At 35.9% G+C, this 24939-nt stretch overlaps 1 protein-coding gene across 4 annotated transcripts in view; it reads right to left on the bottom strand.

The window, feature by feature from the left end:
• Window positions 1–24939, bottom strand: part of STXBP5 (syntaxin binding protein 5) — a 173560-nt gene that overhangs the window by 133559 nt on the left and 15062 nt on the right. For all 4 annotated transcript variants that reach the window (XM_043592558.1, XM_043592556.1, XM_043592557.1 and 1 more), the window contains exons 3-4: window positions 12291–12372; window positions 8405–8505 (exon numbers count right to left, since the gene is read on the bottom strand). In XM_043592558.1, coding sequence (XP_043448493.1) covers window positions 8405–8505; window positions 12291–12372 — 183 coding nt within the window. The remainder of the gene's footprint in view (window positions 1–8404; window positions 8506–12290; window positions 12373–24939) is intronic.

Raw genomic sequence — 24939 nt, 5'->3', positions numbered from 1 at the left:
TTTCCTTTCTATTTGCAGTCTCTTATCTTTCTGGATAAACTGTCATGGCCACTTTAGAAAAATCATCATATCTATATCCCAGCAGTACAATGTAACAAATGTTTTTCAAAAAATAAGCTTCAGAGGTTTTTGAAGGTCATTTTATATTTGTATTGATTTACTGTTTTATTTCTTACATTTCAGTTTTTATAAAACTTTTGGAAAGATGTCCAAATAAATGATATTAACCTTTCCTGTAAAATGACACCTTAACATCATCAACGGCTATGGAAAAAACTGAGTATCAACTGAGTATCAGTAAGTAAAACAATGAACATCAAATAGGAAAACAGTATGTATCAACTACAGAACCAACAACAACATCTGAAAAAACTCCCTATTACATGGGGGATTGCTTAAAGTTCTGTTTTTAATGATCTTACCTTGAGGAATGAAAATGCCAGAGTGTTTTACATAACGAATGTTATGATAAACAAAAGCTGCTGATAGTCATCGGCAACTGTTAACTACACCTCTTTTACATTTTTATATTAGACTGTCCTTTGTTGTATGGATAGGTGTACTCTAAATATCTTCCAGTCTACGGCTATGTCTTTTTAGTTATTAAATACGCACATATACACAGCAGTAATCTTGGGACCCATTTTAAAATTCTGTCTACCCCACATATATGTTTAGGACAGGAACTGTTGGGTTATGGAATTTGTGAATACTGCAAAACATTTTTCTGAAGTGACTAAAACTTAACACTTCCAGCAGAATATGCAAAGTTCCCATAGTGTCTCATCCAAGCCAACGTTTTAGCCCTTCTGATGGATGTGTAGGGATAATCTGGTTGGTTTTAGTCTGCATTGTCCTGATGACTGACTTCTGTCTTAAAAGAAGTCAGTATATCTTTAAGTTGAAAGACTGAATTAGTTATTCTATCCTAGGTTTTTAACATAAACTTCTAAAATGACATTTATCCACATTATGTCATACTTATTATATGTCTGGGCTCTGATGTAAGCTATTCAAGCATTTTATTCATCTTTCTTATCCCAATACCTAGCACACAGAATGCACCCAATGTTTGCTGAACTGAAAATCATTCACCTTCTAAAGTGTATTTTTTTTCATTTCCAAATTTAAAGCACTGTTCCCACTCTATATTCCTCCTAGGCCAATCAATAATGGCACAGGAGCCAACCCTTTTTAGCAGTCTAAGACATAATTTGTCTGAGCCAGTATTGCATGAATACAGTTAGAGGAATAATATATGCCCCGACTGTACCAATCATTAATCTACCTAGCTTTCTTGCCCTCAACATAAAAAGTAAACTGTTTTCATTCATTATTTTGTCTTTATTATTTTTCACAAGCCTTAGGTCATTTTGCCCATTAAGACAGATAAATTATTCTTATATTCACCTTTGATTATGTGTCCCCCTCCTTCCATACAATCTTTTTATACCTGAATACATAAGGCCCTTATGTAACTAGACCAGTCTCTTTGGATGTCTCTCCGAACTTCCTCGCCAGAATTTCTTAGTTATGGATAATTTTCTTCTAGGAAGCTATCCAACACTTCCTGACCATCTTTCCTTTTACAGTCTCAAGGTCATCAAATCACAATCATCTTCCCTCTAAATAAACACTGACAGTTTCCTTTTTTCTTTTTAAATTTTGTCTCAGGACATGGTTCTCTAATAATCCCTGAGATGACTCATCACTTCCACAGAACTCCAAGCAATTCTCTTTCCTGGATTAGAATTAGGTCCAGAATAGCAGACCCTCTGTCAGGCTTCCTAACAGCCTGCATTCCATTCCATTACTGTGTTCTAGTCCTCAATTTCATCACACAAAATCACTCTTATTTCTAATGCTTGTACACTTTTCATTAAGCTACCTAAAAGAGAAATATTTTGCCAATATGACACAATTACTACAAAAACTATAATTCTAGATTTCTAATTTGTTGCAATATTATGATTATTTTTTTTTCTTATTCAGTATGTGCAGTGAATTAATTCAAAATCTTTGGAAGACCTGTACAGATATTTTAAGGGCTGGTAGCTAGCCAAATATTCTTTTACAGCTATACCCTGTTCATGTTTATACTGAGCAAATTATAAGCCTCATGAATATGCAAAGCACAAATTTAAGTAATATTTTAATTAAGAGTATAATGGGATAAATCAGTTTTTGTTTCTACAATAATTTATTTTTTGCTACTAAGAAAATCTAATGCTATAGCAGCAGTCACTTCCTGAAGTACCTTACAGGCATCAACTCCTCCACTGAGGTCCTAGTATCTGAATAAATTACTCCATCTCTGAAATATTTTCTTTTCTTAAGGACTTTGGACACTGATGCACCATTGATAATTGTTAGGATGAAATTTTTTATTACTAATGTATTCCATGGAATATTGCATTTTGCTAACCATTAGAATGCATGCATGCTTTTTTTAGTCTCTAAACCAGTACTTGTATCTAATAACAAACGAATAGATATAAATGTGTCAGAATAAAAGAAATATATCTTAAAAGAAATACATTAATTTCAGTATTAAAGACTCAGCTATTCAGGTGTCTAACATATTTATGGAGAAAAATTCTACTCTTTGAAATTTCACTTGGGGAAATTTTTCTTGACCCCAGAGACTAAATAACATTTATGTGCAAGTGTTTTATGAACAACACAGAATTATTAGAGATAATTATTAGAGATATAATAATTAGACAATAGAAGGTTTTAAAGAGGAAATCCCAGATCTATAATTTAGTCTTCAGTCTTAAAATGTTTCATATATTTTTAACTGCTCTAACATGGTTGAGAATACTGGTCATGTTCAAAGCGATAAAAAACTAGCAGAACAGATAGTTGTAGTTGCTTATAAATCCATGAACTCCTCCCAATTAAACTTCCTTAAAATAAATAAACAAACAGAGAAGCTAAATGGAACATACTCTAATTAAAACAAAAAAAACCTACCAGACAGAATTTTACTTGTCAAATTCTCATTTTCCACCAAAGCCAAAGAATCTCTCTGTTACATGTATAAAGCCATGTAGAGCCAGTATCATCGGCTCTAATGATTTTCCAATGTCAACTAGTTGTTTCTATAAAGACTGTCTAATAAGTCAAATCTCTGGTACAGCTGATGCAGATACTTCAAGTTACAAAATTATTACTTTAAGTAAATACAATACCTTAAAAAAAACAACTATATAGGTGATTTCTAAGGCACTGTTCCAAATGCTTTGTACATATTACTTATTTTGTATGTATTAACTTTATAATATGCACCTTGGGGCTTTTGTGAGACAATAATTATCCATTTTACAGATCACAAAACTCATACAGTTCATAGGTGACTGAGCTATGCACTAAGATTCTACATAGGCAGTTTGGCCCAAAGTCTAAACTCTTAACCAATATGCTACAATGCTTTTCAATGATAGAGAAAATCGTATCTGAAGCTAAGTAACCACGTACGGTAAGAACTAAACTTGACAATCAGCATACGTAGGTTGCTAACCAAGGAGGAGATTTATAAGTTTATGTTATCCCCCAACTCAAAATCATTTACGGGAATTGAGATACATATTTATTTACTATGAACAAATGTCATTTTAACAGGCCTATCTGGGAAGCTAAGCTCGTCTTAAGTTTGACCAAGATCCTAATGGCAAAGCCCAAGTCTGTCTTGTTTACCAAAGCACACTCAGCAGCTAGCATTAAGCTGGCACATAACAGGCATTCTATAATTACCTATAGAATAAATTGGGATAAGAGGAAGTTGTTTTAACATATGAGAGAAAAGAAATGATAAAGAATTACATGGATCAAAGAGGAAAAATTTCTGCAAATCATTAAACCAACACACAAAGCAATAAAGTAACCTGCCCAATTTCATATAGTTAAAACTAAGACTTGAGACTCTCAATTTCTTTTTCTTTTGGTATTTCTTTTGGTATTTTCCTCAATACCAAAAAAGTGAAATTCTATCCAAACACCCACATTACATAGTTGTACAAGATGTGAGTGTACTTAACACTACTGAACTGTACACTCAAAAATGGTTGCGATAATCAATTTTACGTGTATTTTAGCACAATTTCTAAGTCAAAACTGAAAAAATCCATATTATGAAAAAATATAATTTAAATCACTACATATAGTTTCCATTATATTCACAAATTTCTACTACATTAAGAAAATTTACTTACAAAAATAAAACAATATTATGATAAAAAGTTTACATTATTTAACAAATGTAATGAAATGAAAAGTTATTTAAATTAAATAAAAATTTTCATAGTTTTCTACCTTTCCTAGTCTCAAAAGTAAAAACGTAAATGGCATAAAAATGAAATGGAGTAATTTACTATTAAGTTGGCCAAATCCACTGTGAAATAAGGAGAAAACCAACTAGGCGACTCGTTATTGTACTTTCATGTCAAGAATAAAAATAAGCACTCTGGTAGTCATTAAAAATATTCACAAGATTTCGTGCTTTTTAAAATTGTTGGTGATGAGAGTGAAATGAGAGATGGCCATGATACTTATTCCCACAGCCCATGAAATAAGAGTGCAAGAGATGTGTCATTTCCAGGCAGAAACTTTAAGAGCCAACACACGCGTCACCACAGTCTCTTTCTCCCTCCTATAGTGACTGGCAATGTTGTAAAGACCGGCTGTTCCTTAGCCAGGTTCTGGAATAGTGGTAATGAAAAGGAACAGAGTTCCAGCAAACCCACAGAGGATGTATAGTATAAGCAAAAATAAATTGTATTATGTCATTAAGACTTGAGTCATAAAGATTATAGCATAACCCAGACAGACTATCCTGATGGACACAGATATAACTACCGAATGTAAAGTAATTAAAAAAAGAAAAAAAAGGATAGATTCCTACAAATGTGGGAGATGGAAGGACTAGCAGGGCATGGCAAGATTTTGTCCCTTCCCCTACCTAGAGATAGGTGCTCTAACAGAAGGTTTCCATCCAGGTACAGATTACAGTCCTGAAAGAGAGCTCAGGCTGACGGGCAGCTAAGTTTTGCCACCAAGGGTATATTCCTAGAGCTGGAGGAAACCTCTACTGTGCCTTCCTCTCCCCATCTGTAGCTAAGTACCGAAGAAAGTGAGGCTCCTCCCAATTGCTACCTCTCTCCTTCCCGCCCCTTGAAGAAATCTGAACTTCAGCCTTGAGAGAATATAAGTAGCTTCATCCATGAGACATCAAGCCCATTCCTTAACATTTTAGGTCCAATGGCTGCCATACAAGTCTAGCTATCCTAGAGGATCTCATGCTAAGGGGACATTCAAGGAACAAGTATTGCCCTAATGAAGTCCAAGGGGAAGTTGAACTTTGAACAGGACCAACTAATTTCTGCTGGTCAGGTGGGTAAAGACTATTACAAAACTCAAAACCGGGAACTCTATCAGTTTATTTCATTTGTAACTTTTAGGACCATCGCATACAACTGTGCAGAATATGCCCTGCATAATAGCACCCGACCCAGGAAGGTAGTGGTGGACTCTGTGAGGCTGCATTCACCAAGAAGACAGGTTCCTTTTTTGTACTTCACACAAAGGTGCCTTCTGTTTGTCAAGATTGTGCCTACAGGCACCTTATAGACGAACTCGCCATTCTTTACCCACTTTTACCAGAATTTCTTGGAGACCATCCCTGGAAGCACTATTGAAGAGACTTACTTCATACCCGACCATCATAAGACTGTGACTATTCTGCAACCCGTTGAACTTCAGACCTTTCTGCATGAAGATACACCATAATAACCTACAGTATATGTTTGTGATTTTGGACCACATACTGCTACATTCCTGTGTCCCGGTGAGAAATATGGACAGGCCACTGGCACTGAGGTATCACAGGCATTCTTCTGTTGGAATTCTACATCCTGGTAGCATCAGCATCCTTCCAGTGGGTAGCAGATCACAACACTACATGGACCAAATGAAATCACTGTGATGTGCTAGAGTCCAGTTTCCTAACAATGACACTCTTGATATTTTGGACCAGATAAACTCTTTGTTATGAGGGACTGACTGCTTTGTCACTGTAAGATATTTGGCAGCATCCCTGGCCTTTATCTACTAAAGCGAGTAGCACTGCTCACCCCTCCCTCCTCTAACTGTGACAAAACAGGTCTATAGACATTGTCGAATGCCCTGGGGGAGGTGGGGGCGGGGGGGGGGGGTAAAGTCATACCAGGAAGACAGCAACTCTGCTAGACCTATACTTCCATTTCCAGCAGGTGCTATGAGACTGACAAGATGTGCACTAGCACTAAGATGTCTATCACTATCTCCACCTGCTTGATGGCATCTGAAGTTGATGTAGGACTCCCCCTGCGATCCAGGTGGCAAGGAGACTAAGGAATTCTGCCTGGCAAGTTGAGGCTGGCCCTATTCCTAGCAGGTAGAAAAGAACTGAACGTTAACTGTTTGCTTTTCCTGCCCTATGTCACCCTCCCTCCTTCCATTAACTCCTCCTTCACTTCTGTCCCTCTCCTGGAAGAAGCAGAACCATGACTCGAAGTTACTAAGATGATCTATCTTCCCAAGCAAGATGTAGCCCAACAGCAAATTTTGCTACTGATCCTGGCCAACTCTGGTCTCTGAACACCACACGGTGTAAACAGGTCTTGGTGTTGGCTAAAGAAGTCTGAACTGCTATATTCTCACCAGCCTTTTTAGCTTGCCTACTTTGGAGGGCCACCGCGGGCAAAAACCAGACTTACAAATTGACCTATTTATATAACCTGAACAGATCAACATTTATCAAAGCAGGAATGGTCTGATCCTTGGATATGCACTGGGCAGTCTGATGCCTGGCTTTCACAGAAAACAGGGCCTAAAGACACTAACCTCACTGCATTTAGATACTACATAGACCCAGATTTCTTAACTTTGGCACATATACATATATATTCACATCTGCTCCTGCTTATGAGTGCGCACACACACACACATTTTTATATATACATCGAAAAATATATCTCATAAGCAATGGGGGGGCTATATTTTTTACTCTTATTTCATGCCGAAGTAAGTTCTAGATGAATTAAAGATTTAGCACAAAAATGCAACTTTAAGAGCATTATAAGAAAATATGGGAGGGGCTTCTGGGTGGCTCAGTCGGTTAAGCATCCAACTCTTGATTTTCGCTCATGTCATGATCTCACAGTTCATGGAATTGAGCCCCAAGTTGGCTCTGCACTGACAGCATGGAGCCTGCTTGGGATTCTGTCTCTCCCTTTCCCCCACTCACATGGGTTCTCTCTATTCCTCTCAAACTAAATAAATTTTACAAATTAAAAAAAAATAAAATATGGGAGAATGTTTAATCAAATTAGGGTGGAAAAGGTCTAATATACAATAGAATATTACTGGGCCATAAAAAGGAATGAAATCTTGCCACTTGCAACGACATGGATGGATCTAGAAGGTATAATGCTAAGTGAAATAAGTCAGAGAAAGACAAATACCATATGATTTCACTTACATGTGAAATTTAAGAAACAAAACAAATGAACAAAAGACCAAAAAACCAGACTCTTAACTATAGAGAACTGATGGTTACCAGAGGGGAGGTGGGTGAGGGAATGGGTAAAGTAAGTGAAAGAGGATTAAGAGTACCCTTATGATGAGTGCTGAATAATGTACGTAAGTGTTGAATCACCATATTGTACCCTGAAAACTAACATAACACTGTGTGTTCATTATACTGGAATTAAGAAAGTAAAAAACAAGGTCTTACTAATCATAGCACGAAGCTCGCAAATCATATACGAGATTCCTGTGACCAAACTGTTATACTTCTACGAATTTACCTTACCGATAGACTTGAATAAATGGATGAAGACATATATGTAACATAACATCACAACACAGCAGAGGAAATGAACAGCAGACAGAAAAGGATATAAATGTCCATTGATAAAGACTAAATTAGGGTACTTCCATACAATGGAATATCATGCTGTTGTGAAAATAACAAAGGAAGGCTGGCCTGTGTCCAATAGTTAACAGTCAGATATATTATTGAGTGAACACAAATTATAGAAGGAATATATAATGCCTTCCCTTTTATGCAAAAAAAAAAAAAAAAAAAAAGGAGCTACATACAGAGATTTTTGCCTACATGCACAGACTAAGTATTTCTAGAAGGACACAAAACAAATTTATGTGGTGTCTCTGGAGAGGGAAATGGGTCTGGAAAGGAAGGAAACTTGCTTTTTATTGTATATCCTTTGAAGTTTTTGAATTATTTTTTAGATTGTGCATAAAGTCTATCACAAAAAAATAAAATCAAAGAATAAAATTCAAAAAAAACATTTCAAAATAGAATAACAAATATCTTATATATAGGATAACAAAGAATTCTTACCTTTCTCTGCAAAATTTAAGTGAATGTAATATGGCAGGTCTCTTTTGACGTAAATTCCATAAATGTAAGGTGTCATCAGCCAAGGCACTCACAAGAGCTCCCTTAAAAATAAAATGTAATACATTTTACACAGAATATATTTTGCAAACACCAAAGCTACTAAAGAGCTGCCAAAAAAATCTTCCCAGACTTCAAAACTTTCTGCCAATAGGTTTAGTTTAGAGAAATATTTGCCTCACCCAAATTCTAAACAGCAGGTGTAAAACGGTGTGTTACATGTATATGTATGTGTAAGAAATGTTTTAACTTCAATAAAGTATAATTTAGTATCTTATACACTACAAGCATACTAGAATCTAGTTGGATAATAAGGTTGATAACTAGCTATATAAAATTAGAGGTCAGACTATTTGGGTGGCTTGACCACTACCGTACATCTTCCTTGGGTAAAAGAAAAATACAATATGAAGGAACCTTCACATTTTATTTGGCTTAAGACAAATTCTTCTGAATGTACTATGCCTAGATCCTAATTCTACTACTAGAATGATACAGAAAATAAAGATAGCATTTAGCACACTCTAACTTCAATATTTAAAGGGTTGAACAATCAACCAATTTAGAAAGTTAAAATATCTGATAGTATTAAATCCTGTTAAGCATGGAGAAGAAAATCTCTGGTCCTAGGTGAGAATCACACAGGAAGCTCAGTCTCACCCGTGACCTGACAAACCAGAATTTTCAGAGCAAGGACCTCTGTGTATTTATAAAAATCTTCAGAGGTGATTCTGATGTGTGAACAGGATTAAGAATCTCTGGACTGAGGCTGATTTATTAAGACATGCGCATGTTTTCCTCAAAAGAGTCAGATACTTTTCATCTCTACTGACAGAATAAATTTTAAAAAATGTAATATGAAGAATTTATGTTAATTTCAAAAAGGATTTGCAGTTCTAATCATTTAGGTTATTATGAGAAATTTTAAAATCCCCCTTTTTAACCTAAGAGTTTCTCATTTATCAGAGAGGATTAAAATAGCTCTAAAGGCAAAATTTACATTAAATCATCTCTCCAAGGTCTTTCCCCTTTCACAATTCTATGGAGGCTACTCTATTGTGTAATTCCTACTGCTACATGACTACCAGTAAGCAGAAATAAAGTCCACATACTCTCCCTTTCACTAGAAAGCATCGTCTTATCTAATATCACTTTGAAGCAGGGATGCCTAGTGGCTCAGCTGGGTGAGTACCCGACTCTTGATTTCAGCTCAGACCATGATCCCAGGGTAGTAGGATCAAGCCCTGTGTCAGATACCACACTGGGCACGGAATTGCTCAGGATTCTCTCTCTCTTTCCCTCTGTTCCTCTCTCCCACTCACGCTTTCTCTTTCTCTCCCTAAAAAAAAAAAAAAAAAAAAAAGGTAAACAAAAATATATAAAAAATACATCATTTTGAAGCAGTGAAACTCAAAGGATTCAGAGTATCAAAGATCTGTACTCTTCATTCTTATTTCCACCATAGTTTCACAGCATGTCAACTTCTCTCTCATGATGTACACACCGTTTTGAAATCTCAAGAAGAGATGTAGAGCCAGAATGGCAATAACAGCTTGACTACCTCCTCTGATGGCTCCTTTACCTATATATATGGTTTACTAAAAACAAAAGCAAATGCCTACTCTCAATGATCAGATTTCCATATCTAACCTCATTTAAATATTCATATTTTGAAAAGCATTTTTAAAACAGTAACATCACCTTTAAGTACTCAAAAAGTAACATTCGAGCATGTAAAATAAAAAGTCACATCCAAGAACTCTATGATGATTCCTATTAAAAAAGAACCCTGTAATACAAATGACAACATAAACTACTTAAGATTTCTAAAATTTAGGTGTATAGGTAATCTGCAATATGTTATTTACATTGGTTCATGTACAGCTTCTTTTTTTAATGTTTATTTCTTTTGAGAGAGAGAGAAAGCAAGTGAGCAGGGGAGGAGCAGAGAGAGAGAGGGAGAGAGAGAATCTCAAGCAGGCTTCGTGCTGTCTGCACAGAGCCTGACACAGGTCTCAAACTCACAGTGAGATCATGACCTGAGCCGAAATTAAGACACTAAACTGAGCCACCCAGGTGCCCTGGTTCATGTACAGCCTTAAGAAATAATCTTAACACAAGTATAAAGATGGAGAACAGGTTAATGGTTGCCAGGGATTAGGGACTGAGAGCAGGAAGGGGCACAATTATAAAAGGGTAGCCTTAGGGAATTTCTTTATGATGATGAAACTGATCTGTATCTTGTTCAAGGTAGTCATTACACAAATCTATATGTGTCATAAAACTGCACAGAACCACACACACACACACACACACACACACGAGTGCATGTAGAAACCTGGTGGTGAAATCTAAATAAGGTCTATAGTCTAGCTAATAGTAGTATATGGACGTTATTTTGCTGGTTTGAGATCTTACTACTGTTATGCATAATGTTACTATTGGGGGAAGCTGGGTGGAGTACACACAGGACCTCTTTATTTTGAAACTAACTGCTAATAGAATTATTTCATAACAAAAGTGTTTTAAAAACAGGAAACTAATCTTGAGTCCTCCTAACAGGGTTCCACAACTTTCTATATTATGATTTCTTTTGTACTTTAACATTTTACAATACCTATTACACAATTCTACACAGAACACTGAAGTTTTTAAATTACACTTCTGACCCTGAAAAGCCTAAACAACTGCATATTAATATTCTGATATAAATAAAAACATTTTACATAAGGTTAGAGGTATCAAGTATTGTTTTTTTCCACTCATGTATATTTAAGAATTTATTCCACGGGACCTAAGGACATGAGGGCAAAAAGAACGTCCACAGACTATCACCACATCTGAAGATAGAAGAGACTTTTCTGGAGTAATTTCTTATGACCAGCTTTTCCTGTCCATCACTGCATACAATAAACATCATTCTCAGTGTTGCTCATATTTTTAATTTTTTAACTTTTTATTATTCTTTTTTAAATTCCAGTTAGTTAACATACAGTGTTATATTAGTTTTAGGTGTACAACATAGTGATTCAACACTCCCATACCTCACCTGGTGCTCATCAGGACAAGTGCGCTCCTTAATGCCCATCACCTATCCCCCATCCCTACACACCCTTCTCCCCTCTGATAACCATCACTTTGTTCTCTATAATTAAGAGTCTGTTTCTTGATTTGTCTCTTTCTATTCCTTTTGCTCATTTGTTTCTTAAATTCCATATATGAGTGAAATCATATGTTATTTCTCTTTCTCTGACTTATTTCACTTAGCATTATACTCTCCAGCTCCATGTCATGGCAAAAACTTTTTTTAAAACCTGCAAGCATGCTGTCTACACTGCTGATAAAATAGTATTTGTTTCCTGAGCTCCTTCCTAACTTTATACTCCATCAAAAAGAAAGGCATCATCAATTACTTGAACCAGTAAGTGACAAAACAAGAATTTTGGACAATAACCAGTTTCTAATGGATTTTTGTTTCCTGGTTATATTTCAAACAATTTATTAGAGAAGTACATTTTGTCGTTTATAATAAACTCAATCTCTAAAAACAGTTTTTTAATACAGATTTTAACGTTACATAACACTCAATATCCATGAAATAAAACATAATGTAGCACCTTATTCCATTCTATTTGCAACACTGTCTTGAGAAACATCTTACATTATTTATGTAACTTCCCATGATGCCATAAAGTGAACTATTAGCTCTGATCTTTAAGAAATTCACTTTTGTACAAATATTTAAATATGAATGCATGCAAGAAATCTGAAAGACCAGATGTGCCCCTATTTCATATATAAGTAGGACAGATTAAAGCAATTCACTAACCTCATTAATCAGGAATTGAAGCTGGATTACTGCAGCTCCACTGTCATGTTGACAATAACATTCTACTCCTGGACGACCAAAGCTGTGATTAATTTCATTAAGGAGTCTATGGTATGCGTGGGCTTTTTACAGCAATTGCTAAGTTATATAATAGACCAACATTCCAATGACCTGATATTCAATTCAGGCTTTTTACTGAGATTGAGATTCAGAGTTACATTTATTACACATCAATCAAATCAGCTAGCTTCTGCTCATAATCAGAAGTCTCAGAGATTATAGGTCTAGAAGAAATAAGTAGCTGTTCTTTCTAGAAAAAAGAACTATCAAAAACAACAATATACAGAACACAAAATATATTTAATACACTTTACTCTGGCTCAGGTATTTTTTTTTTCTTTCCCTTAAAATAAAAAGAGAAAAGATAGTTGATCTGCAGAACATCCAATTTTGCCCAAGACAGCAAACAAATCTGAAAAGCAGAGACATGTCATTTTAGAATAATGCTTTTGGAGCCAATCTTTTTAGTGGCATCGTTCATACCTATAGTGTTATTTTTCAATAGTGTAAGTTAATATAACCATGTTTGCAATTGTGGCATGTTATATTACCAATGAACATATCAATCTTTTACAACAGGCTTGAATACAAAATATGCAAACTTCTATTAATTTCCCCATGATAATAAAAATAAACACACATTTTCTGTGTCAGGCATTATACTAAACATGTCATATATATTAACTCATTTAATTCTCATAATCTATGAAGAATATATAGTTTCTCCCCTATGAACAATAAGAAACTGAAGCACAGAGGAATCAAGTAACTTGTAAGTCACACGACTAGAAAGCAGCAGAGGACCGATCTGAATAAGCAATCTGGCTCCCGAGTCTATACTCTTAATACTAAGGTATGCTAACAACAAAACAAAAAAATCCAAACACTTATACAACTTACTATGTGCCAGACATTGTTACATGCTTTTTATTTTCATAAACTTGAAATAAGAAATTAGCCATTTTAACATGCCGCTAATCTACTTTTCACTAGTTAATAAATATTAACTGAAAATAAAAATTTATATCTAAAACTAAGATATGATGGGATTTAATAAAATTGTTAGTAAATATTAACTGAAAACAAAAATTTACATCTAAAACCAAGATATGATGGGATTTAATAAAACTGTAGCTCTCTTTATACAATGCCATATTCAGGTATATAGACTATTTCCTATATTCTATTAATACATGCCCCCTAGGGTTCTTAAGTAAAAATAATCACACTAAAAGTTAAATTCTTATTTTCTATGCACCTTTTCCTTCTGAGTTCTAGAAGTTTTTCTAGGAGATATTTATTTTCCAGGGATTTTGTTCATTTTATTGCCAGCAATTAATTGTTCTAATATTTCATAAACAAATAGACTAATCATGCATGTTTAGCTTATACTACCCTACTCTTTAAACATCTTTAAACTTTTACCATCACCATCATCGTCATCAGTATTAATAGTACTATTTTCACTACAGCAATTGCCCAAAAGCATCTACAGGGAGCTAGATTTTGGCACGGTACCAAATCACACCTCTTTGGCCGAAGAAAGAAAAACCTACATCTCTGTTCATCCATTTCTTTTGTCAGGATGACAGCACAGACTCTGCCTTTTTAGCTAGCAGAGTGAGTCTAATTCTAATCCATCCAGCTAAATTAGTCTTGCTGGCACCAATCAGCATATTCTAAAATTCTCATTTTACATGGAGTAAAATTTCTCTTATTATCAGATGAGAAGTTAATGAAAAATGTGAGCTATTATGAAAAATCATACAAATTCTATTTACCTATCATATTTTTCAGAAATCATATATAATTTTGCATATCTTGTGATATTATCCAAACACTTCTATATATATTTTTTAAGTGTTTAATGTTTCCTTGTTTTTGAGAGACAGGGCGTGAGCAGGAGAGGGGCAGAGAGAGAGGGAGACACAGAATCCGAAGCAGGCTCCAGGCTCTGAGCTGTCAGCACAGAGCCCGACGCGGGGCTCGAAATCACAAACCGCGAGATCATGACCTGAGCTGAAGTCAGACACTCAACTGACTGAGCCACCCAGGCACCCCTAAAGTATTCTTTAACTGAATACTAGAGTTCAGAATTGTTTTTCTTAAATAAAACATAGCTATAACTACCCCGGTATAGGATTTGTAGTTTAATATTTTAAATGCAACTTTAAAGATACTGGCAATGCATTCTAAGTGTAGCATTCACATAGAATCTATTTCTTTTCGGGGTGCCTGGGTGGCGCAGTCGGTTAAGCGTCCGACTTCAGCCAGGTCACGATCTCGCGGTCCGTGAGTTCGAGCCCCGCATCAGGCTCTGGGCTGATGGCTCGGAGCCTGGAGCCTGTTTCCGATTCTGTGTCTCCCTCTCTCTCTGCCCCTCCCCCGTTCATGCTCTGTCTCTCTCTGTCCCAAAAATAAATAAACGTTGAAAAAAAAAATTAAAAAAAAAAAAGAATCTATTTCTTTTCTGATCATTTACTGTTATCTTATACACACAGCATCAGAGAAATTTTAGGTGACTGACCTTCATGAAGTCCAACCCTCTGGGGCGCCTGGGTGACTCAGTTGGTTAAACAGTGGACTCTTGACTTTGGCTCAGGTCATGTCGTCACGGTCTGTGGGATTAAGCCCCATGCCAGGCTCTGCACTGACAGCATGGAGTCAGCTTCAGATACTCTCTCTCTCTCTCTCTCTCTCTCTCTCTCTGCCCCTCCCCTGCTCATGTTCTCTCTCTCTCTCTCTCTCTCTCAAATAAATAAACTTTAAAAAAAAACCCTCCATTTTGTATTCACATTTCATCAGTTTATATATTCTTTTTTATTAAAAAAATTTTTTTTTCAACGTTTTATTTATTTTTGGGACAGAGAGAGACAGAGCATGAACGGGGGAGGGGCAGAGAGAGAGGGAGACACAGAATCGGAAACAGGCTCCAGGCTCCGAGCCATCACCCCAGAGCCTGACGCGGGGCTCGAACTCACGGACCGCGAGATCGTGACCTGGCTGAAGTCGGACGCTTAACCGACTGCGCCACCCAGGCGCCCCATCAGTTTATATATTCTCAAAGTGAACTAATTACTTGATTATAACATCAAATATAACAGGCACAAACAGATGTGGGAATACACAGAACCGATTCTTGGTTAAGTAAAGTATAAGCAAACAGCTCTGCTAATTAGGGCCCAATGGTTTGAAAACTTCAGCATGCTGTGAGCATCAATCAATATTTTATTCATAGAGACTGGAAAGTATCTGTAAGTCCAGGAAGTCGGTTACATGGAGGTCAAGAAAGGTCTGTTCTTACTCTATGTATGGCCAGAAAAACTGCACTTTTTTATGACATTAATATTAACATAGTCACACCTAAGATGATAAATATACTTTAATAAACAAGAAGCACTTACTACCTACTAAGTTTTAGGCTCTGTATCTTAAATACATAACTGTAATCTTCACGGTAACTCTGAAAGGTAGTTATTATCCATATTTTACAAATGATAATTCTGAGGCTCAGATAAGTGCTTTTTCTCAAGGTTACTACTGATTTCTTTCCTTTTTCCTTTGGATAAGGTAGTACTATGCTGCAGCCAGCCCTGAAGGATCCTGATACTATAAAAGTCCCATGTGTTGGGGAAAAAACCCTAAGTCATTACTTCATTGTAACAAAAAGCTTAAAATAAAATTTTAAGGAATGGAAATTACTTACATATAATAAAAAAATATTAGTTTGAAAGACTGTAAGTTCCAAAGCAAGTAGTTCTCAATCCTGGCAGTGTGTCAGAATCACAGCTCTACTGCAAATTTACTAAACCTAAATTGCCTGAGAAGTAGCCTAATTAGGTATCCTTTTTGTTTTGTTGTTGTTGATGTGCCACAGGAACATCTGAGGCACAGTGAGAATTAATTAAGACACCTACTTTCAAGTCGGTTCATATGCCGGCTCCACCAGTACTCGCTGTGACCTGAGAATTATTCCAACGCTCCACTTTCTTATCTATAAGATGCAGATACCTATCTAGCCTAGCTTGCAGAACTATGATGAGAATTAAAACCACTGAGAGTGTACTCCCCAAATGGTAGCCATTATCATTATTTAACTGGTATATTCACTACTTTAACAAGAATTAAAGATACCCCACAGCTGACATATCATAATGTAAGAAAAAAAACAACTTTGACTATATTAGATTCCTAATATAGTTATACCTGTAATTATAATGGTGTCTGCTCCTTTCTATATGCAGCAATCAATTATAAGACAAAGGCAAACTGTAAGGCTACATTGAGTATTTCTTGGTGTCAATATAGCTTACCTTATAATTCTGAACTCCAGTGTACTCTTTTTAAAATGGTCTTATCTTCCCATAATGGATACCTTTAGTCTCTTTTTTGTTGTTGTTTTGTTGTTTTTTTTTTACTGCTCGCCTATCAAGAGCTAGGGTATCTACCTAATCCCACTGTCATCTTTGTCTCTGGAGTAAACCAATTCATTTATATGGCCCATGACACAGGCCACAAACTGCGTGCACAACTACTTATGGGTTTTGTCCAAACAAGCACCATCATAACTCCTGAATAAGAGCTGCAGAAGACAAGACTAAAACAGGTTGAAATCAAAGTCTTTGAATTTAGGTATGAACCTCTAAGTAAGCAACAGGGAGAAAAGAAATACTTAATGAAAAAAAAAACAAAACAAAAACAAAACATGATGAAACTAGCAATTACTGAAGAATAATGAAAAAGAGGTAATTGGAAAGATAAACAGAAAAAGAGACCACAACCAGTTAAACCTTCTATAACATTATATAATCAAATTCAAATTCAAAATAAACATTCATTCAATTGTCTAAATGGGTTTTTTTGTTTTGTATTTTGGAACAGGAGGAATAAAGGAGGAATTAGGGAGCCTTTAAGTACATCATCACAGTAATTAACATTTATTAAACACTTAATATGTATCAAGTACTATATATGTATTAGCTTACAAGAGTACCTCTACTATAGGCTCTGTTGTTTACAAAAGAGGAAACTGAGATACAACAAGGTTACTTAAGGCCATCCAGCTACTTAATAAAGAAGCTGGGTTTGAAGCCTGGCAAGCTAAATCCAGTACCCCCACACACATATATGCATACAAATATTTATATATAAATCACCAAGGCTTAATTCACCAAAAAAGAGCCAATTTTCACATATTAAACGAGGACTTTATCTCCATTTTGACCTTAATCAGTACTTTCTGTTAAGTTCTTCTTTCCAGCTTATCTTCTAACTCAAGCAAAGGACCCACTGGGCAAAGCATCCCATGATGGAACCAAAACTACCCCTCAAGCAACAGGGACTGCCCCAACACCAGCAAGAGCTCACAGAATTGACCCTGAGACAATGATCAACCTGACCTTTACTGCCCACCTGCGTGTACCCACTGAGGTTTGTCCCACATTTTCTTGAAGTATTTTAAGCACACTGAAGACAGTCTGAGACTCCAGCCTGCTGTATTCCCTGTGGTAGCCTCATGGAAATAAATTCCTTTCCTGTTTCACCACCGCTCGTCTCTCTGCTTTGATTTTGTCAGAAGAGAGTGGTCGGACCTGGTCTGTCTGGGACTCCCAACAGCCAGGTGCTTTTGTATCCATGGGCCTTGGTTAGAATGTAAATGTCACTTCCCGACTTGCTTTCACTCATTTTAAAACCAGGGAATGAAAACAGAAGAAACATCTATAATATTTTTTACCTGAGTACAAAATAAAGTCAGACTGGTCTAAAACTATAAAATTAGACCAAATGCAACTTTTAGTAGCAAGTAAACATTATAAAGGCAACTGGGCAAAAGCAACACACCAATCAAAAAATGTTTTCCAGGGACAACCTGGGTGGCTCAGTCCTTTAAGCACCTGACTCTTGATTTCCACTCAAGTCATGATCTCACTGTCCTGGGATTGAACCCTAGCATGGGGCTCCGCACTGACAGCATGGAGATTGCTTGGGATTCTCTCTCTCCCTGTCTCTGTGCCTATCCCCAGCTCATGTACTTTCTCCCTCTCTCAAAATAATAAACACTAAAAAAATTTTTTTTCAGACTCATTCCTCATGTTAGTTCACGGTAACAAATACCTACTAATTTTAATAGTAGAACACTATGGCCAAGCAGAATTAGCAAAAAGCGGAGTTCTCTATTCTAATTATAGTCAAAATTTTGAGACTGCCTCCTTACAAATGTTTTCATGTGTAAAATGATCAGCCTACATTTTAGAGACTGAAGCTATATGAGAGGAACTGTTCTTACCAAATTACGCAAGATACTAAAATGAGTAAACAACCCTATCCTTCAAAAGCCCATAGAATCACAGATTTGTATTAGTAGAATAAAGGACAAAAATCACATGATCATCTCAGTGGACACAGAAGAAGCCTTTAACTAAATCCATCCCCCTTTCATGATAAAACACTCAAGGAAAATGGAACTTCCTCAGCCTGACAAAGGGCATGTATGAAAAACCCACAGCTCACATCATACTTAATGCTGAAAGATTAAAATGTATACTTTCCTGTTAAGCTCAGGAAAAAGACAATGTCCACTAGTGTTCACCATTTCCATTCAACATATGCAGGATGTTCTGGCTGGTGAAAACAGGCAAGGAAAAGAAATACAAAGTGTCCAGACTGGAAAAGGAAGAAGTAAACTAAAACTATTCTACTCATAGAAGACATGATCTTGTATATGGAAAATTCTAAGGAATTCCCTAAAACAAACAAACAACAACAACAAAAAAACCAACTGAACAAATAAAGGTTGTGATTGCACAATACAAGACTACACAACACAAGATCAATATACAAAAATCAATTGTACTTCTATACATTGGCAATAAACAATCTGAGAAGTGAAATGAAGAAAACAATTCCATTTACAGTATCTCAAAGAATAAAATACTTAGGAACAAATTTATTCAACAAAATGCAAGACTTGTACACTACAAAACATTGAAAGCTACAAAACATTGTTTTTTTGTTTGTACCCTACAAAACATTGAAACTTTGTACGCTACAAAACTGTATGCTACAAAACACTGAAAGCAACAAAACATTGTTGAAACAAGAGCGAAGTGAAAAAACATCCCATATTCATGGAACAGAATAATATTCATCAAACTGATCTATAAAATTAACACAGTCTGTCAGAATCCTAGCTATTTGCAGAAATTGACAAGTTGAGCCTAAAATGAGATTAAAATTAATGTGGAAAGGGACCCAGAACAGCCAAAACAATCTTTAGAAAGAAGAACAAAGTTGGAATACTCACATTTCCCCTATTTCAAAACTTAATACAATATTACAGTAATCAAGACAGTGTGGTATTAGTATAATTAGCTACCGTATGGCTAGATCAATAGAGTAAACAGACAACCGAGAAATAAACATTTATGATCAATTGACTTTGACAAGGATGTCAAGACAACTCAATAGAAAAAGAATACTCTTTTCAACAAATGGCCTTAGGACAACTGTATATTCACATGAAAAAAAATGTATTTGGACCCCTATCTCACACTATATAAAAAATACTAGCTCAAAATGGAGACCTAAATGTAAGAGCTAACATTATAAAACACCTAAAAGAAAACAGACATCTTTGTGACCTCAGATAAGGTTGTGGTTTCTTAGATACAATACCAAAAGCATAAGCCACAAAAGAAAAAATAGATAGACTGGACTTCATCAACATTAAAAACATTGTGTGTTTCAAAAGACACCGTCAAGACAATGAAAAAAAAATCCACAGAATAGGAGAATTTATAAATCACGTATCTGATTAAGGATTTAATATCCAGAAATATAAAGGGCTTTTACAATTGAATAACAAAAAAAAATCAAATTTAAAAATGGAAAAAGGAGGGACTCCTGAGTGCCCCAGTCAGCTGAACGTCCAACTCTTGGTTTCAGCTCAGGTCATGATCTCAGAGTCAGGCCCTGTGTCAGGCTTTGCACTGACAGTGCATATACCCTGCTTGGGATTCTCATCTTCCCTCTCTTTCTGCCACTCCCCTACAAACACACACACTCTCTCTCTCTCTCTCTCAAAATAAACCAACATTTAAAAAATAAAAATGGAGAAATGATATGAATAGATATTTCTGAAAAGAAGATACACAAAGAACCAAAATATAAATAGATGCTCAACATCATTAGTCATTTGAGAAGTGTGAATCAAAGCCACAATAAAATACCGCTCCACCTCCTCTAATATGATTATAAAAGACAACTACAAGAGTTTGTGAGGACATGGAGAAATGAGAATCCTTGATTACTATTGGTAGGACTACTGTTAGATGGTGCAACCAACTTTGGAAAATAATTGGCAATTCCTCTACATTCAACACAGAGTTACCATATGACTCTGCAATTCCACTCCTTCAGGAATATAAACAAGAGAGATGAAAATATACATACACACAAGACTTCTACACAAATGTTCACAGCATTATTCCTAAGAGTCAAAAAAGAGGAAAATCCAAATGTCCATCAACTGATTATTAAATAATAAGCAGTGTATTTATGAGATATTCAGCCATAAAAAGAAAGGAACCACTAATACATGCCACAATATGGATAAACCTCAGAAACATTATGCTAAGTAAAAGAAGCCAATCATAAAAGACTACATATTACATGATTCTATTTATATGATATGTCCAGAATAAATCCATAGAAATAGAGAGTAGGTGAGTGGTTGTGAAGGACTGGGTGAAGAGGGTAAGGCAGGACAACTGATACTAGGTATGGGGTTTCTTACTGGCGTAAAGAAAATGTTCTGAAGTTAAGAAATGCCAATGATTGCATACTCAGTGGATATAATGAGAAGTCCTGAACGATATACTTTAAAAGGGTGAATTATATGGTATGTAAAAATAACTCCATAAAGCTGTTATACAAAAGAAACAATCAGCTTGTATGAATGATAAATGATAATACAAATAGGCAAAAACAAAAGACAGAATTTAAGGCAGGAAATGATTGCAATTATTAATGGAACAAGTTAAAACATTATATTCTTTTTTTTTTTAACATTTATTCATTTTTGAGACAGAGAGACAGAACATGAGCAGTGGAGGGGCAGAGAGAGAGAGGGAGACACAGAATCTGAAGCAGGCTCCAGGCTCCGAGCTGTCAGCACAGAGGCCAATGCGGGGCTCGAACCCACAAACTGTGAGATCGTGACCTGAGCCGAAGTCGGTCGCTTAACCGACTGAGCCACCCAGGCGCCCCTAAAACATTATATTCTTAATGTTTTAAGAATCCAGTCTTCCCTTTAACTAGGATTTAAAAATATCTTTAAGAAGCAATGAATGAATTTCACTATTCAGCGACCTAACTGAAATGCAGCATAAAAAAAGGAAAAATAAAATCACACTACAGTTTAGCATTTTTGCAATTAAGCTCATTTCCTTCTGTCCTGCACTCAATTTTCAAACATTTTTATTTCATTCAAGATTTAAACACAGAAAGTATTTAATGGATGAGAAACAACAAGAAAACCCTTTATAAGCTTTTAAAATTCCATGAATCTGTAAGGTCAGCTTATTCATTTTATCTTTCGATCATTTGTGAGGCTGGTATCACCATCACAACAAAAATTTCTCTTACTTTAGTCTTCCTCCTGGGATTTCTACTGTGCTATCAGCAAAGCCGAATAAAAAAATAGTCAAAGAAGCAGGCAATGGGACCGTAGCCCGTGGTCAAATTCTTAGAGGACAGCTCCTAGGCAAGTTTTCACTGCTCTCACTATTGCTGTGTATTATACACATATTTTGACAACCTCTACTTTTTATGAAGAATGTGAAAATACCAAGACTGGTATATACTTAGTAAATTATTAAGATCTTTCAAGATTATATATCTTTTCAGAGAATCTGTTCATCAATTCCTGTCTTTGGAAAAAAAAAAAAAAAAGGAAAGAAAGTACTGGCATTATTCCAACCTCTACAGGAGTGACACATTCACTTTTCCAACCTACGACTGGAAGACTGGAAAACATACAAAACGGCGGAAAACAACTGGAGAACTCTGATATGCTGTGCAGTTTCTGAAAATACATTTATATTCTGCAAAGTTTAAAGATGAGAATACGGATAATTAAACTTTCTATGAACCCTTAAGTGACTAATAAATTAACCTGCAGTATTATACATTTAATTATATATTATTGTGTGAAAGTAACTTCCATTGAACACATATTCTGCTGACAAACCAAAAACAGTCTTCAAAGTGTAAACTGTTCATCCCTGCCACAGTAAAATAAACCCAAGAGGATATTTTAATCCATCACAAACTCTGACGATTTCCACTAACCTCTGTTGCCATTTCTTTTAGCACATTCGTGTACTTTCAGCAAACAGAGTAATTCACGCCTCTAGTAAGCCTTCAAGGTGTTGCTACTCTCAACTGGCTTAACACTCTGAATAAAAGCTCAGTGGATGATTTTTATTTGTAATGGCTTAAGTCGTGAAGAAACTTAACCATAATGTGATTATAACAGTTAAAATCTAAACACCACCATAATGTAGTCAAAGAATATTGATGAAAGCATTCTAAAAATGAAGAGAAGGAGCTTTAACATCAGACCAACTCTACCAGGTAGTATAAAAATAGACAACAATCACTTAGCAGCTGAGAGATTTCATTTCTTTGTTCCACACTGTTATGAGGAATGAATGAAAGTCAACAGATAAAAGCAGTACATCATACGTGTATCCTCCTCAAAAAATGGAAATACGTCAGATGAGCTGTGATATATAAGGCAACCTATGTGTGCTAGTTTTCTCGTCAGTGAATGCCTCACCTGCCTCCTCCACCTGATCAGCGTGATAATCACCTGCAAGACTAAACTTTTTCAACTTCCTATTAAGATTACATGGACTTTTTTTATTGCTAGTCCCCATGTCCAGTGACATAAGGCTAGGATGGGGAAACACTGTAATTCAATCCTGCGACTTCAGTTCGTTCCCACCTTCATAAATATGTCCTACCAGCTTCACAACTCTGTCTCCAAAGGCAATGGTATAGCAAAGTGTCAGCTTACACACACTGCCCAGAACATGTTTCTTATCTACCATCTGCCTCACTAAGAATACCGCTACCCTATCTGTCGAACATTTGGCCAGTATTTCTCAATTCTGGCTCTACATTATAAGCATCCACAGAGATTTCACATAAACATGCATAGATGTCAAGCCCCACGCCAGATTCACTCAATGAGAATACCTACAGAAGAAATCCAAGTAAATGTCTGGGCATTGTTTGTATATTTTATCTTTTTCAGCTCCACAAGATATTCTAACAGATAGCCATGGTTGAAAAAAAAAAAAACAACTGGAAAACCCTATGAGCATAAATAGAATTAAGCATTATCTTCCATAAAAATAAATTTATATATGAATGATTCAATAAGTAATTTCTCAGACTTCCTTTCTTCAAATGGAATAGTCATGAATCCCCTTAATATCTGATCAGAAGTATATTTTCCAAACTTCTAGTAATTTGCTACTTTTATCTGAACTAGCTTCTAATCAACTTGATAGGAATGTGGTCAATGCAAGAACTTAGTATATCTTTACCAAAGTTTAACACAGTGAAGAACATTTCATTTTGTATTTTTTAGAACTATTAATGTATTTGCAGTACAAACAAAACCTTTGTCAAATAACAATTATTCACACTGTTATAGTAAAGTACCCCTATTCTTTACTTTCACCTACTTGACAAACATCAAATTTAAACCCTCTTTTAGAAGATCATGTATTTTTTCACCTATAAAAATTAACACAGACTTTCAGTTTCCGGTCCAACACGTAAGAAATTTGAAATCTGCCACTCCATCCTAACAACAAGGGAAAAGCTGAACAGACTAAAAATCAACAACTCTTCTTAGATCCCTAGGACAAGTGAGGTCACAGGGCAAAACGCTGCCCCCAAAACTGCAAAGACAGGCCAACACCATGAATCACAACTCACCAAAACGAACCAGCCAGTAAGTCACCTCCACAGGAAACAGTGCCAGGGTAGGAAAATCCAAACTATAATCAATGAAATGCTGCGATCTTAAAGTAGAGAAGTCTGAAAGTCACAAATCCCTGGGCACCCAGTCATGAAGGAAGTGGGGGGAATCCTTATACTTTCGTGAGTTTTACCTCAAAGAGCTCCACCAAGTTCCCACAGCAAATATCTGAGAAAAAATCCCCTCCTGCTTCCAGCAATGGGTGGGGGAAAAGCAACCATTTTTTAAATACACTGGGAGCACTCTGTTCTTCACAAGATCTGCCCTCTGAAGATACAAACCAGAAGCCTAAACTGCTAGGGGTTTATCAGAACAGCGCTATGAACAATGGCCAAATTATGGAAAGAGCCCAAATGTCCATAGACTGACAAATGGATAAAGAAGACGTGAGTGTGTGTGTGTGTGTGTGTGTGTGTGTGTGTGTGTGTGTATACAGGAATATCACTTGCGATCAAAAAGAATGAAATCTTGACATTTGCAACAATGTGGATGGAACTAGAAGGTATTAATGCTAAGTGAAATAAGTCAGTGAGA

The sequence above is a fragment of the Prionailurus bengalensis genome, chromosome B2, assembly GCF_016509475.1.
Source record: "Prionailurus bengalensis isolate Pbe53 chromosome B2, Fcat_Pben_1.1_paternal_pri, whole genome shotgun sequence".
Taxonomy (NCBI): domain Eukaryota; kingdom Metazoa; phylum Chordata; class Mammalia; order Carnivora; family Felidae; genus Prionailurus; species Prionailurus bengalensis.
The sequence above is the reverse complement of the archived record's forward strand: the minus strand, read 5'-3'. Positions and strand labels throughout refer to the sequence as shown.